The sequence below is a fragment of the Lontra canadensis genome, unplaced genomic scaffold (assembly GCF_010015895.1).
Source record: "Lontra canadensis isolate GAN:19392208 unplaced genomic scaffold, GSC_riverotter_1.0 scaffold39, whole genome shotgun sequence".
Taxonomy (NCBI): Eukaryota; Metazoa; Chordata; class Mammalia; order Carnivora; family Mustelidae; genus Lontra; species Lontra canadensis.
In genome coordinates this window covers 18,265,374-18,282,872 of record NW_022631033.1, presented here as the reverse complement: position 1 = coordinate 18,282,872, position 17,499 = coordinate 18,265,374, and the positions used below count along the sequence as shown (strand labels likewise).

At 45.8% G+C, this 17,499-nt stretch overlaps 1 protein-coding gene across 2 annotated transcripts in view; it reads right to left on the bottom strand.

The window, feature by feature from the left end:
- Positions 1-9,311: 9,311 nt before the first annotated feature.
- Positions 9,312-17,499, bottom strand: part of MFHAS1 (malignant fibrous histiocytoma amplified sequence 1) — a 97,743-nt gene continuing 89,555 nt past the window's right edge. The window contains exons 3-4 of one of the 2 annotated variants that reach the window (XR_004384092.1): positions 14,796-14,906; positions 9,312-9,987 (exon numbers count right to left, since the gene is read on the bottom strand). Coding sequence is in view for 1 of the 2 variants with exons in the window: in XM_032869972.1 (XP_032725863.1) it covers positions 9,954-9,987 (34 nt within the window). In the remaining variant the exon portion in view is untranslated. The remainder of the gene's footprint in view (positions 9,988-14,795; positions 14,907-17,499) is intronic. The other variant, XM_032869972.1, reaches the window with a different exon arrangement.

Below are 17,499 nucleotides of genomic sequence, written 5' to 3'. Positions count from 1 at the left end.
GGTAATTTTAATTAGATAATGTGGTTAGTAGATATTGCCAGAATCCCCTCCAAAGCACTGTACTGGTTTCCATTCCCACCAGCAACACATCAGCCTGCCTAGCTCCCACAATTTCCCGAATTGAGTATATTGTCATACTTTTAATTTTCACCAATCTGGTAGGTGAGAATTGGCATTTCAAAGTTGTAATTTGTATTTCCCTAATTGTGAGTGGGGTTGAATTTTTTCTTTTAAGGGAGCAAATATTTTTCATGTGTTCAAGCTATTCTGGGATCTTTCTTGCATGTAAATGATCTTTTTTATATATATATTTTTTTAATCTAGTTTTGGTCTTCTCTCCCTTAATTTTAAACAGTTCTTAATATATTGGGGACATTACCCCTTAATCTGTGATAAATGTTGCAAATATCTCCTTGTGGTTTATCAGGTACATTTTGATTTTGTTCATTTTTTTTTTTTAAGCAAAAGATTTTATTTTAATCAAAAGATTTTTACCATCTTTTTACATTGCATGTCAGAGAAGTTACTGCTTATGCAAAATCCTAGAAGTCACTTCTAGGATTTTGATGATTTCAGGTCTCACATTTAGGTCTTTATTCCATTTTCAATTTATTTTTGTAATATTTTTGCATATGGAGTAAGAAAGTGGTCCAGTTTCATTTTTTGCATGTGGCTGTCCAGTTTTCCCAACACCATTTGTTGAAGAGACTATCTTTTTCCCCATTGGATATTCTTTCCTGCTTTGTCAAAGATTAATCGACCATATAATTGTGAGTTTATTTATGGATTTTCTATTCTGTTCTACTGCTCTATGTGTCTGTTTTTGTGCCAGGGCCATACTGTGTTGATCACTACAGCTCTGTGATATAACTTGACGTCAGAACTGTGATGCCTCCAGCTTTGCTTTCTTTTTCAAGATCGCTTTGGCTATTTGGGGGTCTTTTATGGTTCCACACAAATTTTAGGATTGTTTGTTCTAGCTCCGTGAAAACTGCTATTGATATTTTGATAGGGATTGTGTTAAATCTGTAGATTGCTTTGGATAATATAGACATTTTTTTAAAAAAGATTTTATTTATTTATTTGACAGACAGAGAGCCCAAGTAGGCAGAGAGGCAGGCAGAGAGAGAGGAGGAAGCAGGCTCCCCGCTGAGCAGAGAGCCCGATGCGGGGCTCGATTCCAGGACCCTGGGATCATGACCTGAGCCGAAAGCAGAGGCTTTAACCCCCTGAGCCACCCAGGTACCCCTAATATAGACACTTTAACAACATATTTTCTTCCAATCCATGAACATGGAATGTCTTTCCATTTCATTGTGTCATCTTCAATTTCTTCCACCAGTGTTTGATAGTTTTCAGAGTACAGGGTCTTTAATCTCTTTGGTTAAGTTTATTCTTAGATATCTTATTACTCTGAGTGCAATTGTAAATGGGACCATTTTCTCAATTTCTCTTTTTGCTGCTTCATTATTGGTGTATAGAAATGCAACAGATTTCTGTAGATTGATTTTGTATCTTGCGATTTTGCTGAATTTATTTACCAGTTCTAGAAGTTTTTCAGTGGAGTCTTGGGTTTTCTGGATATAATATCATGTCATCTGCGTATAATGAACATTTTAGTTTTTCTTTACCAATTTTTTTGCTAAATATTCTTACATATATAGCTTTGGCTGTATTTCTGCAAAGCTGGGGTAGATTTCTCAGAATGGGATAAAATTTGGATACACTGATGGCTTTGATAGATATTCCTAATTGCTTTCCAGAATGGTCCAACTTCCACCACCATGGCCTCAGTGTATGAGTGCAAAAGAACCAAACATGAAAGGCACACTGTTCCAGAATGTTCATAGCACTAGATGGTACAAGATGTCAAAACTCGGGTGGGTTTACTGACATGGTCCCTCTTAGCATCTACATTCTACAATCCAAACAAAGCAACACAAGTCTCTTTTAGATTCCATTTGGGGAGTTTAGCCTCAGAAATGGCTCACATTATAGTCTGTTTCAAAAACATGGGTTTCAAGCACAGCATTCTACAGACATCCCTGGGTGTAAATATTACTGATGAAGCCAGATTTGCTGCTTCCCTTTAACTATGTTGAATTTTTACAAGACATCACCCTTGCACAGAAAATGTATCACTCCTCCAACCCCTCCACTTAAGAACTTGAACATTTAGTTCTTTTCGCTTGAGTTTAAAAATAACACTATGATAAAATCCTTGAAGGCCAATGACCACATGCATTGGTTCATTAGCTGTTAGACTCTGCTGCTGAGGAGACATGAGTCCTAGAGGCTGGTTCCTTCAGACCATGTATGGGTAAGAGGAAAAGTGTCACGGCCCAACCAAATCCCATTTCCTTAGGCCACTGTGTGACCGAGGCAGTTAGTCACAAGGAGAACCAGGCCAGAACCTGTGTGTGGTTCAGGGCAATTAGAAAAATGACCCTGGGGGCGCCTGGGTGGCTCAGTGGGTTAGGCCTCTGCCTTCAGCTCAGGTCATGATCCCAGGGTCCTGGGATCGAGCCCCACATCGGGCTCTCTGCTCCGCAGGGAGCCTGCCTCCACCTCTCTCTCTCTCTGCCTGCCTCTCTGCCTACTTGTGATCTCTGTCTGTCAAATAAATAAATAAAATCTTAAAAAAAAAAAAGAAAGAAAAATGACCCTGAAGTTGATGAGTCACCTCCAGTAATTTTGTAGTGGTGGGACAACAGTCTAATGTACTCCCATAGATGTGACTCAAACCATGGAAGGGACCTTGAAGAATTATTGAGTACGCAGATAAGCAATCTTAAGAAGTCAGAGACATGCCCAAGATCCCATGGCTAGTTGGTGGCTCTCTGGGTCTTTAACTAGGTCTTCTGATTGTAAGCTAAGTTCTCCTTCTAGTACAACCTTGGCTGCCTCTCTGGCCCACATCCACAAAGTCTTGTCAATGTCAGAGGAGCTTGGCAGAACGGGTTGAGAGAGAAGCCTGGACTCGTGAGAACACCCCCCTTGTTATTTATGTTGCTGTCACCTGAAAATAGTTGGTAGAATTTTCTGGTGCAGCCCCGAAGCTAACAGTCATCCACTTATCCTCATGTGCGTCTCTCAGGAAGAAATAAAACGCACTTAAGAATTCATTTCACTGGCCCCTTATTTATAGCAGACCCCCTCTATGTGAGGGGATAGCTCCAAATCAAGATTCTTTTCCAATGAGATGCAAACCGGTCTGCAGTGAAGCATGTAGTCAGGGGACTGTAACTTCCTGCCTTCAACATCATTAAACCTCCGCAAGGCCATCCCATTAGCTTGTCGTGTAATTGTATAAACACAGGTTTGCCGGTTCAAAGCACTTGGAAGTATTTCATTATGCCTTCTTCATAGCTAGGCAATACTGACCACATGCCAAGGCTAAAAAAAAAAAAAAGAAAAAAGAAAAGAAAAGAAATAAAATAACTAGCTCGTCCCAGTTAGTGATGATTTGGATTTGTAGGAAGGCAGCTGCACGAGCCTTCAGATACTCGTCACCGTTCTGTAGCCCTCTGCTTGGGTGTGGAAGCTGGGAATAAGGGAAAAGGGTGAAGGTCCTCCTTGCCTTCCTGCTCCCTTGTTCCTCTAGGTTGAATTTAATTCAATTGAACCAATTGGCATTGAAGGAATCCTGGGTGGAAGGTTCAGTGATAGGCCGGGGCGGGAGGAGGAATCAGGCCCACTTCCCGTTCTCAAGGAGTTCAAGTTCCTGTAGACGAGGTAGGCATATAAACAACTCTAACTCGGGGCGCCTGGGTGGCTCAGTGGGTTAAAGCCTCTGCCTTGGGCCCAGGTCATGATCCCAGGGGCCTGGGATCGAGCCCCTCATCGGGCTCTCTGCTCAGCGGGGCGCCTGCTTCCTCCTCTCTCTCTGCCTGCCTCTCTGCCTACTTGTGATCTCTGTCTGTAAAATAAATAAATAAAATCTTTAAAAAACAACAACAACTCTAACTCAAGGCAGAGCGGCAGGAGTGTCATGATGGCTATGGAAACGCTACATAGCACAACAAAGAGGGAAATTAATTTTGCTTGAGAGATTCTGGAAGGCTACATGGAAAGGGGTAGCATTTAGCAGGGGAAGGGAATTCTATGAAGAGGAACCACTGTGAACAGTAGGAGTCAAAGGCACACGGCCCAGGGAGTGCAAGGGCAGGGCACGGGGCTGGGGCTGAGGAATTCAGCGTGAGCGTGAATATTATCATCTCTGACCACAACATCAGGTCTATGCCGAGGTCCGATGTGCCTCATCTAGTGCTGGATCTCCAGCGGGCCAAACAGCACTTAGCGTCTCACAAGGGCCCAGAAACAGAGTGAGGGAATTCCTGGGAAAGCGGTCCTGCTCCGGGTATTTTTGGTGCATATGCAGAGATCCATTCAAGTTACTTCTAGCAATGGGTGGCTCATTTTAATAATGTATTTGGACTGGAACAATGGAGGCAACTCTAGGGATCCCAGACTGCCTCCAGACCCACTCACAGCAAGTGTGGTCCTTGGAATGCTTTTCGGATTGGTCAGCTCTCCTCTCTTCCAGCCAGTGTCCTCGGTTTCAGCCCAGTCTCAGTGTGGAAGTGGTTCCAGTCGCCGCTCTGACCCCTCTCTCCATGTCATAGCATTCCCTCTGCTCCTACTGTTGGTTGGCTTGGTCTCCTCCATGTAAAGTGCTAAAAGTGGGACACTTGCTGGCCTGGATGATTTTTGCACGCCAGCACGCCAGACACCCCTGCCTACTTCAGTCAGCAATGCCGGGCTGGCAGAGGGCCAGCAAGAGCTGCAGGCAAATGTGTCTCCCTTAGAATTAGGGCGTGGTTGCCCTGAGTGTCTTAAGTACACCTGTAGAGGAAATAGAGTTGAGTTAGGTTTACCCCATTTGTCCAAGGAATGTGAACTGTGTTCAGTAGGCACAGTGTTGTTGAAGGCTTTTATCAGCACAGCCTGGTGGCTCCATATCCTTTTGAATCCTCAGACTCTATCATGCTGTGGGCCAGCAGTTTAACAACCCATTGCCCTATAATATTTTCCTTTATTTCAGTACTGTGTCTTCACTTACAAACCTTATCACTCCATCCTCAATTTGGCTCCATCACTCCCTTTGTTCTCTGAGTCTTTCTCATATAAGTCTGTACCGTCAGCAGATTGCCCCCCATGAGTGGGCCTCGTCTAATCAGTTGAAGCCTAGAACAGACCAAAAGCCTGACCCTCCCCTGAGCAAGAGAATTCTCCCTCCAGATGGCCTTCAAACTGAGACATTGGCATATTTGGTACTTGCCAGCCTCCGTAATTGTGTGAGCCAATTCCTTATCATGAATCCCTTTCTAATATATATCATTGTTTCTGTTTCTTTGGTGTACCCTGACTACCACACTGCCCTAAAAGAAACCCATTACCCCAGTAGTCGTCTTCACCTACTTCTCCTCTCACAACCTGAGATCACAACCTGAGCTAAAATTGAGAGTGGGTTGCTCAACCAACTGAGCCATCCGGGTGCCTCTAGGTTATCAGTTATTGATTTGAGATTTTCCTTTTACAGGCCTGCCTATAAGCAGATTCCCTTAGCTATGGCCTACAAGTTTTGGTATGTTGTGTTTTCATTTTCTTCATTTTTGTTTTCTTCTTTGACCCATTGGTTATCAACCCCTGTGTCATCATATTTTTGTTCATGTCCCAAATTTCCTTTCCTTCCTGATGGATTGTCTTTTTCACCATGAAGTGTCCCTTTTGTCTCTAGTAGCGTCTTGAAATGTGGGTGAGCTTCAGTGTCTATTTTGTCTGATATTGGCAGAGCCAGCTCTGCCTGGCTGTTTTTTGCCTGGTATATTTTTTTCCATCCTGTTACTTTCCACCTATTTGTATCTTCACATTAAAATCTGCCTCCTGTGCAGAACATAAATTTTTATCCACATAGGCAGTCTTTGTCTTTTAATTAAGTTGTTTAATCTCATTAGGGTGCCTGGGGGGCTCAGTTGGTTAAGTGGCCAACTCAGGGTCATGGGATCAAGCCCTGCATCAGGCTCTGTGCTCGGCAGGGAGTCTGCTCGAGGATTCTCTACCTCACCCTCTGCTGCTCCACCCTCCTCACTCAATCTCTCTCTCTCTCTAGTAAATAAATCTCAAAAAGAAATAATCTCCTGATACTAATGATATGGTTATTAATGATATGGTTAGATTCACATCTGTCATATTGATTTTTATCCTCTCTATATCCCACTTTCTTATTCCTCTATTCATCCTTTGGTGTCTACTTTTGCATTAAGCGGATATTTTCTAGTGTAACATTTTAATTCCATTAACTTCTTGAATATATTTTAAAATTGCTTTCTTAAGGGGTGTTCTTAATCTTACAACATATGTTTTCACTTACCAGAATGTACTTCAGATTCCTATTAGCTTAGTTCCAAGGAAATACAGAAACTTTATGCCTACATAACTCCGTTTCCCCCATGCTTTTTTGTGCTGTCATTTATGTGCTCAGCAAGTTTAAAGAACTCCTGAGTTTCTTGGTTTAAAAGAAAACCAAAAATACACAACAAGGTTCCCAAATGATGAGTTATTTCCCTGTACTACTCTCTTCAGCAGAAGGGGCAGCAGCGTAGGACAGAGGACTCGCTGCCCCCCCCTCCCCAACCCCCTCCCCAAGGGCTATGAGGGCCCAGGGCCAGCTTCCCCAGCCTTTGGAAAATTCTGATGGCCACAGCTGGGCATCAGCTTTCCAGCGGGGAGAAGGTGCGTCCCCGGCCCCCAGAGGCTCCACCTGCCTTCTTAGGTGGAGGGGCCCAGAGTGGGCTTCTCTGCTCTCAGTCCCTCCCTGGAGGCTGGGCTCCTGTGGAAGCTGACACTTTCCCTGGCCTCTGAGCCGGTACCTGCAGGTCTGGGGACTACAGACCCCTCCCTGCAGCCCCGGCAATGTGCGCAGTGGTGGCAAGGCCTTCTGTTAAGAACTCTCTGGAAAGCAAGGTCTGCACAGGGAACTTGCAAACGTGTGCTCAATTCCCAAGTTAGACTGAAGTGTACAGCGAGTTGCTGATAAAGGGTCTGATTGAAGAGAGAGCCCATATTCAAGCACTGAATCTGTGCTCTGGAAAGAGGCAGGGTTTTAAACAGGGACCTGTCAGTTTTCCTCATGGGGGCTTCATCCCCCAGTAGCACGGCCACCATCCATATCCCATCAGTTCAAAAGTGACTAAAAAAATAAAAGTTATTCCTAGAACTGAAGTGAAAGAAAACAACAACAACAACAAAAAACCCAAATAACTAAACTCTGCAAATAGAATTATTTCACCATTTCTTTGTATTTTTATTGAATTTTTTGACTTTTTTTTTTTTTTTTAATTTCTGCCCAGTCAAGACAATTCAAGGAGAAACCACAATTACAATTTACAAACTGTGGTATGAAAAAGAACACACACACACACACACACACCCCATCGGGAATTATACCAAACCCTTTCCTTTTTATTCATTCAAAAGAGCCCAAATGCACAAATGTCAAACATGAGCACTGTCATTTTTTTCTTTCTCTTGGAAGGGGGGAAAACATTTATCCTGGCAGGACTGTTACAATTCTAGGAAGTGGTTTTGATACCACAGGTTGCAGGAATAGAAACCATAACTAACATGTAGGGTGTTTGCGAGGCAAGGGACAACTCGATCTGCAGTCTCCCCTTGTGCTTGGCCTTGGCTGACTGTGTCATCCCAGGTACGGGACCACCTGCATCGACCCTGACCCTTCCAGTAGAGCAGAGCGTTTTCTGTTACCTCCAAACCTCCCCTGACCCCGAAGCAAGGTCTCCGGCTTTTCTGGAGCTGCTTCTGGTCACGTGTGACACCGAGATTTCTCCTTATTCTGCTTCTCTAGGGTTCAGATGACAGCACAAAACATCACTTGTCCAAAAATAGCAGTTATTAAGAACGTGGGCATTTACGTTCATAAGAATAACACACATTTTGTAGGGTATGTCACCCAAAGGAGCATTTTTTTTTTTTTTTCACTTAAAATGGTCCCCTGGGGAGTTAGCCCAAAGTCACATTCTTCAGAGTCCTTGCAAAAGACTGGTCAAAGTCAGTTCATTTGACAGTTTCGGAACCCTCTCGTGCCAATTACAAAACTCCTATGCCCAACAACTCGATGGTCCCTAAAGCAATTAAATGTTACCATTTGGCTTACACGCACACGCGCGCGTACACATGCGTGCACACAGAGGCGCACGCATGCACACGCTCACACAAGAACTGTGACCAAGGGATTAAGCAGGTGAACTTGTGACTGTGTTCTAACAGGAAATGAGATCTCAAAACCGAGGTGGCATATTCAAGTATCCAAAAATGCAGAAATAGTCTGAGATCCCATTTGATTTTATGACCGTGAGAAATCACACTTGTTTAACCGAGGTTCTGGTGTTAGTCAAGTCGACTCCTGGGGCACCCAATCTACGGACGTCAGCTAGGGAACTTTCCCAGGGCAGCCACTTGCTAGCTGGTTATTCTTTTTAAAAATACGTCGAGACCTCGTATACTGGCATTGCAAGAGTCAATACTTTATAGAAGGAAAAGAAAAACATCAGCTTACTCACTTTTCATGCCTTACACCGCGGATTAACAGTTTGTTTTACACCTTTTTCCATCCACACGCAGAGGAGACAGCTGCCAACAGAGTCCTTTACCTTCGTCAAAGAATGTGTTACTACTGCGGCTGATAGGTTTGGCCCCGATTTGGAATGGATGAGAGAGCAATTTGCTTTGCTCTTCACGTTCTACTCTGTGGAGACTGAACAACAAAGGTTTTACTAGTTCCTGGCAGGTGACCATCCTATCAGAGGCAACTCACTGTCTTAAGGTCTGACAGCCAGACGTGGAGGGCTATCAGGGCGCTCTGCTAAGTTTCACAGACTCTGTTGCAGAGAGACAGAGAAAAGGACTCGTTAGCAAAGCCCTCTGCACAATTCACAACTGACTCCCGATTACCTTGCGCTATTGAAAGACTAAGGTTTCCCATGGACTCGTTGATCCCTCTGACCCTGTCCCCTGAAGAATGCCAGCACCAGGCCTCCATCAGCACACCAGCTGTGACAACTCACTGTTGAGAGGAAACCCAGCCCAGAGCAAGGACCACTCGGCCCGGCGCTGGTAGACCGGCGGGCAGAGCGACCCCGGAATCCCACCAGGCCACCCATCAAACCGGCTTACAGGCAGGGGACCCTGATTTAAAACAAGGGGAGGAGACACCTGCCATACACATTTAAGGTTCTTGCTGATTACTGGTAACCTCTAGGCCCTCCACACTTAATCCGTGGACAGAGAGATTTTTTTTTGTAATCTCAGAAGGATTAAAGAATAAAGAATGAACAAAAAGGTCTTATGCTAAAATAAGAAATCAGCCCCATCTTGGCACAGTTCTCATGCAGAATATCGCACCCAGTGTGAACTAACGCTAGAAGCATCAAACTGTATAAATTTAAATGTATTTGCATATTATAAAAATAAAGATAAACATATACATATTTTATACTAGTCACGGAACAGCAATGAACGGTCAGTCGATCCCTCTTTCACATTTAACAGAACTGAAATCTGAGTGCTCAAAACACGGCCACCTAAACGAACTATGGCTTTTATGTGGACAGAAAACAAAATCCCTGAGAAGCCATTCGACTTTTTTTTTTTTTTTTTTCTTTTCTTCAAGTAGCGCTCTCCTCGGAGGATCACAGTTCTGAGGTTCAGGTTGTAAAACATTTGCTCCATGTTCTCCCCTAGCCTCCCCCCTGCCCTCCCCGCTCCCTCTACAGGCCAGGTCTGTGCCCTCCTCTGCAAGCACCCCACGCGTCGATTTGCTGGAGTTCATGGGACACGCGCGCGGGAGCGTGGAGGGTCTGCCAGGTGTGAAAGATGGTCCAGGTGAGTTCGGATGCTGTCTTTTCTCCACGGAAATTCCACAGCCATAGAAGTCATTGGTTTCTGTGCTTTTCACCAACGTTCTTCCTATATGGGTAGATGAGAAGAAGGCAGAGCAATGACAAAAGGTGAAGGGAGGAGCGTCTCAATGAAAAGAACTGGAAGCAATCATAGGACTTGGGTTTTTTACAGATTTTAATTTCTACTTCTGGAATTCCTTATAAAAATGTAAAGGTTGGGGCACCTGGGTGGCTCAGTGGGTTAAGCCTCTGCCTTTGGCTCAGGTCATGGTCTCAGTGTCCTCGGATCGAGCCCTGCATCAGGCTCTCTACTCAGCAGGGAGCCTGCTCCCCTCCCCCTCTGCCTGCCTCTCTGCCTACTTGTGATCGTTCTGTCAAATAAATAAATAAAATCTTTTAAAAAATGTAAATGTCAGGCAACTCATGATTCTTCAAAGGAAAACGTCTTTTCATAGAAAGCTAGGCAAAGGCTTCTGTTCATAACACGAAGTTCAGACATACAGGCGAACTCTACTAATCAGTAATAACCACCTAATCCATTGTCATTTCACAGCTGAACTAGACTTCTAATCAAGAGCCCCAAACTCTAACCCTGGGTCCTTTCAAGAAACATCCACAGATGGATGGACGGGGACACACACACACACACACACACACACACACACACGTGCGCGCATAACCCGCTAGGAGTAGGCATCTATCCTGAAAAGTGAGAACTCTTGGTTTAGGATGTCTATCTCACCTAAAAGGCATGAATTCCCTTAAAGCGTCAGAGGCAAGGCTGTCAAACCAAAAGCCAGAGACAGATGAACAGAAAATGAAGAAATGCCTGCACCGCCACCTAATTAAACAGAGTGGCATTCAATTCAGACCAAATGGTTAGAGGGAAAAATGTCCAAGGCCCCCATCTCTTATATCAGCTTTCCTACAATGACACGCAGACCCTCCATGCTCCCCCTCTCTCAGGGCTGCTTGATTTTAAGGAGATTGAGTCTAATATTAGCAACATTACCAAAAATCTGCACCTTCCGTTTACTGACTGCTTACTCCATGCCAGGACTCACACCACTCACTGCGGTGCCTTATTTGATGACTCCTCGATCCCGTAACATGCCCATGAGGTAAACCCCATCCCCCTCTGCATTCACCAAGAAGGAAATTAAGGTTCCAAGAGGGTAAAGAACTTGCCTGCGGGGACGTAGCAGTGTGCGGCAGGGCAGCCTTTAACGAGGGTTACCGGACTCCCGAGAGCGCTGGACAGCTAAAAGCAAGGTGGGGATGTTTGGGGCCCTCCGGAGAGTTTCCTGTTTCTCTGGCACTTGGCCCTGAGGACTTGTGAAGGCCTATTATTATAGTAAACGTCCCAGTAGGAAAAGTTTCGGAAACTGACTCAAATTCAAGTAATAATACAATAAATCTAATTCTAAAGAGGATGGCAGTGCGGAACTCATGCCTTCACCGAGCCGTTTACCTTTGGTCGTCGGAGCGCTGTGTGTGTAGGGGGGTGTATGCTGGGCAAACATCTTCCCGCTGACTCTAAGGAGCCTTCAGCAACGCAGACAGCGGTGTCTGGCTGTCTGTTCCCCTGAGCCACACGTAGGACAGCAACACAAGAATGTCTAAGCAAGGGTGCCCAGAGGGAAATAGTCCACTCTTCAAGGCGGGGCGGGGAGGAAAACCAGTTTGAGCGTACTTCCCCACTGATACCACTTTCCGTGTTCAGGCCCTGGGGGAAGGAAAGAGCCGTCATGTCACCCACCTTCCCCGCCTCACGCTGCCTCTCCATCCCAAAAGACCCGCCTCCAATGCTACTTCCCGGAACTTTTCTCAATCCTTCCTGGCAGTGTTCTTTGCTCTCGGTGCCCACAGGACTTTGCTGTGGCAGGGATCACATTTTGGTTGTAATTAGAGCCTCCTGAGTTTGTTTGGTTATGTCTCTGATTCCCCTTCTCCCCAAAGAGACGACTGGATTCGTGAGGGCAGGGTCTGGCTGGCTATTTCTGCAGCCTCGGCGCCGGGCACGATGCCTGGAGGGTAAATCCTTAACAAAGTGTTGCTGAATGAATCATGAATAAGATGTGATGAGAAAGTCACGGGTGAAGAACAGCTCAGATACGAGACCATTACTGTCATGGTGGCATGTAGGACGTGAGGCGAGGAGTCACTGATTCCAGGCAGAAGGGTGAAAGATGGTGTCTCCAAGGAGCTGACACATGACCTTGGCCCTAAGGACGATGGGCCTTCACCAGGTAGGAGGGGAGGGGTGTCAGCTTGCCATGAGCTGAGAGCCAGCCAGGCATGCCCTATGGTGAACCCTTTCCATAGTAAGGGACTGTCGCATGTGTCAGCAGGGTGGCTGGGGGATGTGAGTCGTGCCTGGGGGTTTAAGCTGGGGTCTATAATCACCAGGAGGCCATGTAAGGCTTTTAAACAGAGAAGTGGCAGGATCTGACATTGAAAGATAATATTGATTTGAAGGAAAAAAAGATTAGAGAGATGGAGGTGAGTTGGGACCCAAACACAGATATCTTGGTAGGGACAGGTGCATTGAGGGGAAAGCAAGGGCCAAAGAGAAAGTCACCTGGCCTCATGTCAAGGCACACTGAAGAGATGGGAGGACAGGCCTCAGCAGAAGGCCACATGGGGGGAAGAGGGAGAGGGAGGCGTTGCAGCTGATGGACTCTTAGTACAGCAGATGCGGGCAAAGCAGCTCCACTCCCGAGGTGGGAAGCACAGACTGATGGAGAACACGGAGGGCGAAGGCCATTATTCACACCCACAAAGCCTATGGGGCCTCTCAGGGAGCTGCCGTGGGCCGCTGGAAAGAGAGGTCCGCCCGGAGGCTCAGGCCCACAATCCTCCCAGGTGATTGAACCTGCTTTTCCTGGAACACAGCATAATTCTTCAAGGCAGTTAGAAGCTTAGGGGGCGCCTGGGTGGCTCAGTGGGTTAAAGCCTCTGCCTTCGGCTCAGGTCATGATCTCAGTTCTGGGATCGAGTACCCCATCGGACTCTCTGCTCAGCAGGGAGCCTGCTTCTTCCTCTCTCTCTGCCTGCCTCTCTGCCTACTTGTGATCTGTCTGTCAAATAAATAAATAAAATCTTTAAAAAAAAAAAAAAGCAGCTTAGGCTGAAACTGCAGCTCTCCCATGTTATATCAACAGGTTTCTTATTTTCTGTTTTCTGATGCTTTGACATCTGGGCCCTGGCTGACCCTGGAGGGATTGAGATGGCAAACAACTCCAGCGTGAGTGTGCCTCTCAATACAGACCAACTCCGCAGAGCCCACACCCTGGGACCACTTCCTTTATCAGGCTCCGACAGCACAGGCCACTGTCTATCTGCCCTCCTCACTCCAGGGCCACATACCAGACACCTAGCGACTGCTCCTATGCCCCACAGCCCGTTGAAACGACTCTGCCTGGCCACACCCGGCCAGCATCTTCCCACAGAAAACACAATACAGGCTCCTGCCCAGTTCCTCCTGCTCTGCCTCAGGCCCGACCCCAGTGCTTCCGCAGGGCACTGTCCATCACAAGCTATCTTTTCCATGGCACTCTGTTATTACACTACGTTTTCAAACAAACGTGTAAGAACTTGGTGTGAAAACAGCACCGACCTGGGAGCCACGACATGGGTTTTAGGCCCAGCTGCGCCGTTCGGTACCTGTGACTGTCAGAATGTGGCTTGGTCTGGCGCCCAGAGCTCCCCACCTGATATGACGTAAAGAGTTGTTAGGAGCATTATGGGTTAGGGGGCTTTGCTCTGAGGGTCCATCGGGCACCACAGGCGTTTGTGATGATGATATGAAAGAAATGATACCACTCATCTCCTCTTTCTCCCATGAAGATGGGGTTAGGACACCACAGGGGCCCTTAGACACAGATTCTCAAGGGGTGAAGGGGAAGGGAAGCCAACATTCTTCCCTACCTACCCAGCACACATGTTTATCTTCCCCGGGCAAGGACTAAGTGCTGCTAGGTAAGTCAGTGAGCACATTTCATTCTAGGATCTAGATCTGCATTTCAAAATTCTGTCTTTTAGGAGTACCTTGATATGCTACCCACAGGGCACACCACCAACATTCCTGGTAGGAAAAACAGCAACCGAGTTTACTGAGTGCTGTGCACTCTGTTGGCCGTGCCGACCGCTCCCCTCGCAATGGTCTCTCTCAATGCTCCCAACAGCCCCACAAGAAACCGCTTCTGGACCCTGTAGCTGACAGGGTCTACAGTCATGGCACCAAGAAATCGCAAAGATTCAAACTCAGGCAGCGGTAAGTCCAGAGCCCAAACGGCCTTGAGAAACAAAAAGTGAACACTACTTTTAAAAAGCTATTTGCGGGCGCCTGGGTGGCTCAGTGGGTTAAGCCTCTGCCTTCGGCTCAGGTCATGATCTCAGGGTCCTGGGATCGAGTCCCGCATCGGGCTCTCTGCTCGGCAGGGAGCCTGCTTCCCTCTCTCTCTCTGCCTGCCTCTCTGTCTACTTGTGATCTCTGTCTGTCAAATAAATAAATAAAATCTTAAAAAAAAAAAAAAAAGCTATTTGCTGTGTGATCCACTTGAGATTTTCCTGATGTTACATCCATGCATCATGAATTTTATTAAATGACTTCTTTTTTCCAGCAAGGAAAGAAGATAACTCATGCATGCAATATCATCGTTTTTAGGCAAAAGAATCAAGAAGTTTCCTTATTCGTAATTCTCAAAGGCTTCTTGATTCTGGATAAGCAAAGGGTTTGTCATCTTGAAATGCACCGCTGTACAAGATCTCTTCATCCCAAACCCCACCCACCCCTGTTTTCCCCCTAAATTCTCGAGTCCTTAGGAAGCCCTTATCTATTTAAGAAACCCTCTCTGCTTCCCAGAGACTTACCCTTAAAAACTGGTGCTCCTAAAGTCACAGATTGGGTACAGTAAAAATGATGACAAAGGGGAGAGAAGCACTATCTTTTCCACTTAATTTTCCAAGAAAGTATGGAGATACCTAAGCAGAGAGGGAACAAATTCTAGTATCAGTGTGGCTGGCGGGGCACTAAATCACCCGAGAGACACTATTTCTCCTGGCCTGTGAGCACAGCGAGGCAATGAGCTGTCTTACTCCTTACAAAAAAACACAGCACATCCGTGTGATACACTCCCCAGGCCAGCTCCACATTTAGCTCCCTTCCTTCCGAAATACCATCCCCACCCGTTGTGTTTTACTACTCCGTGGTCAGTGAAAGATTCTCCATCATTATAAAGCCAAAGTCATGTTGCTCCACTGATTTGAAAAAAAAAAAAAGAAAAGAAAGAAAATGATCAAGTCCCTACTAACTAATCTGAGGGCTAACATATTTTGCCTGTTTATCGGATGAAATAAAGGCCAGTCTTCCTTCTATTTTTTATAAAAGGCTGTTTCCATTGGTCTTAAATATCCTTATGTCATAACAATGGAAATGACAAAATTCCCATGCGAGGTCATCACTATATCTTTGGGACTACTTATAAACAGTAAGAAGCTGGAATTTACTGGGGTCTTGCTTGAATGGGAACGCTACAGTATGTACGCAATGACCCAAGTTTCAAAAGTGGCTCTGAAAGGCAGTGTCTCAGCCCTGCCTTTCATCCTCAGTCATACTTTCTGGAAAAGGAGAAAGCTTATTAGCTCAACAATCTTCAAACCAGCCAGTGTTTTCCAATCCGGCCACATACGAACTGCCCCGATCCCGACTGACTTCCGTGGTCGTGTCCACCACCCCACACAGATATGGGATTCCACCAGAGAAATGGCAGCTGGCAGGATAAAAATGATCTAGTCCCATTTCCTGTATGTTCAAGGGTGAGTCCATTAAGAAACCACATGGAAGGGACGCCTGGGTGGTTCAGTTGTTAAGCGTCTGCCTTCAGCTCAGGTCCTGATTGGGATCGAGCCCCGCATTGGGCTCTCTGCTCAGCAGGAAGCCTGCTTCTCCCTCTCCCACGCCCCCTGCTTGTGTTCCCTCTCTCTCTGTCTCCCTCTGGAAAATAAATAAATAAAATCTAAAAAAAAAGAAGGAAGGAAGGAAGAAACCAACCAACCAATCACATAGAAGAATGTAGACTGCATTTGAGGATGCCTTAAGGTAACACGTTTTTATACGCTGACCTACTGAATTCTGTCTCTTAAATGAAACTCAGGAGATATAACTGGGTCATCTGGCCGTTTATTGGAGTCTATACTTTACTTGCTAGCGGTGGGGTTGGTCTAAACCTCTCTGGAAATGAAAGAGAGGAACATTCTATAGGCACCTAAAAATAAAAAACGAACAGTGAGCTGCCATTCGCCTAAAGAAGCTCACGCGTCCCTTCTGAACTGGAATTTTATGTGTCTCAACGTGCAGGGCAGGTGGGATAAAGGTAGGAATTTACAAACAAAATTTTTAAAAATAAACTTAAAATGAATTGACTTTCTCCTTACTTTCCCCACTGAAAGGATATTTTCGCCTCTTGTGAGGCGTGTAATGTCCAAGACTCAATATCCCTTTCGTGTCTCCGCATCGGTTAGGCTGGCCATTCGGAATTCCTGGAGGATGAGTGTGTGAGGTGTTGGAGGGGCTGACAAATGAGATGGCGAGAAACTGTTCACAACGTACCGTGTATCAAATCACCGCAATGAACGTTTCAAATACCTTACAATTTTACTGTCAATTAGACTTCACTAAAGCTGAAAACAAACAAAAGACCAGTGGCTACCAGGGGTTAAGGAGGGAGGGAGAGGAAGGCGTCCTCTGACTCTCAGGGCACTGGAAATAATGGTTTGGGTACGATAATGGAGGCTCCATAAACCCATGGGATGGAGAGCACCGAGTGTGGAGCCTGATATAAACTGTGGTCTCTGGGTGATGACGATGTGTCTGTGCAGTGTCGTCCACTGTCACAAGTGTGCCCCTCTGGTGGGGGACATCTATGTGGGGGAAGCCACAGTGTGTGGGGGCAGGGGGACGTGGGATCTCTCTGTACCATCTGCTCAGTTTAATTGTGAACCTAAAACTGCTCTACAAAATAAAGTTTGTGTTTTGAAAAAAAAAGTCATCTATACTACAAAAAAAGAAAAAGAAAAAATGATCTGAAGAAGGTGGACATCCCCCACTTCACCGCTGATGTCCAACAAATGGGGGGCTGGAAGCAGGGTGGGCGAAAGACTGAACTAGGCCAAGAAGAACACTTTCTAAGAATTGCTTTGAAACTCATAAATCTACTTCATACCAACACACCAGGCGGCAAAGCCATTCCTGAAAGCGACACAAGACATTTCTTGACTGCGCAGAACTAGGTGTTGCGTGAGATGGAAGCGGCTGCAAACGGGCACACGTTTCCTTCAGGGGTGATAATGACGTCCTACCTCTAGACCGTGGTGATGGCTGTGTGCCACAAAATAATGTGTCAATAGCCACCGCATTATTTAAAAAAACATACCAGACTGAATCCATATATCCTTAAGGAGGACAGAATTTTTCAGCCAATGTGCTACGAGGTGAATTTTCCTCTCATCTCAAAGGCAAATATCCTTGAAAATCAGCCCCGAAGAGCCAAAGTCTGAAGGTGACTCACATTTCTAT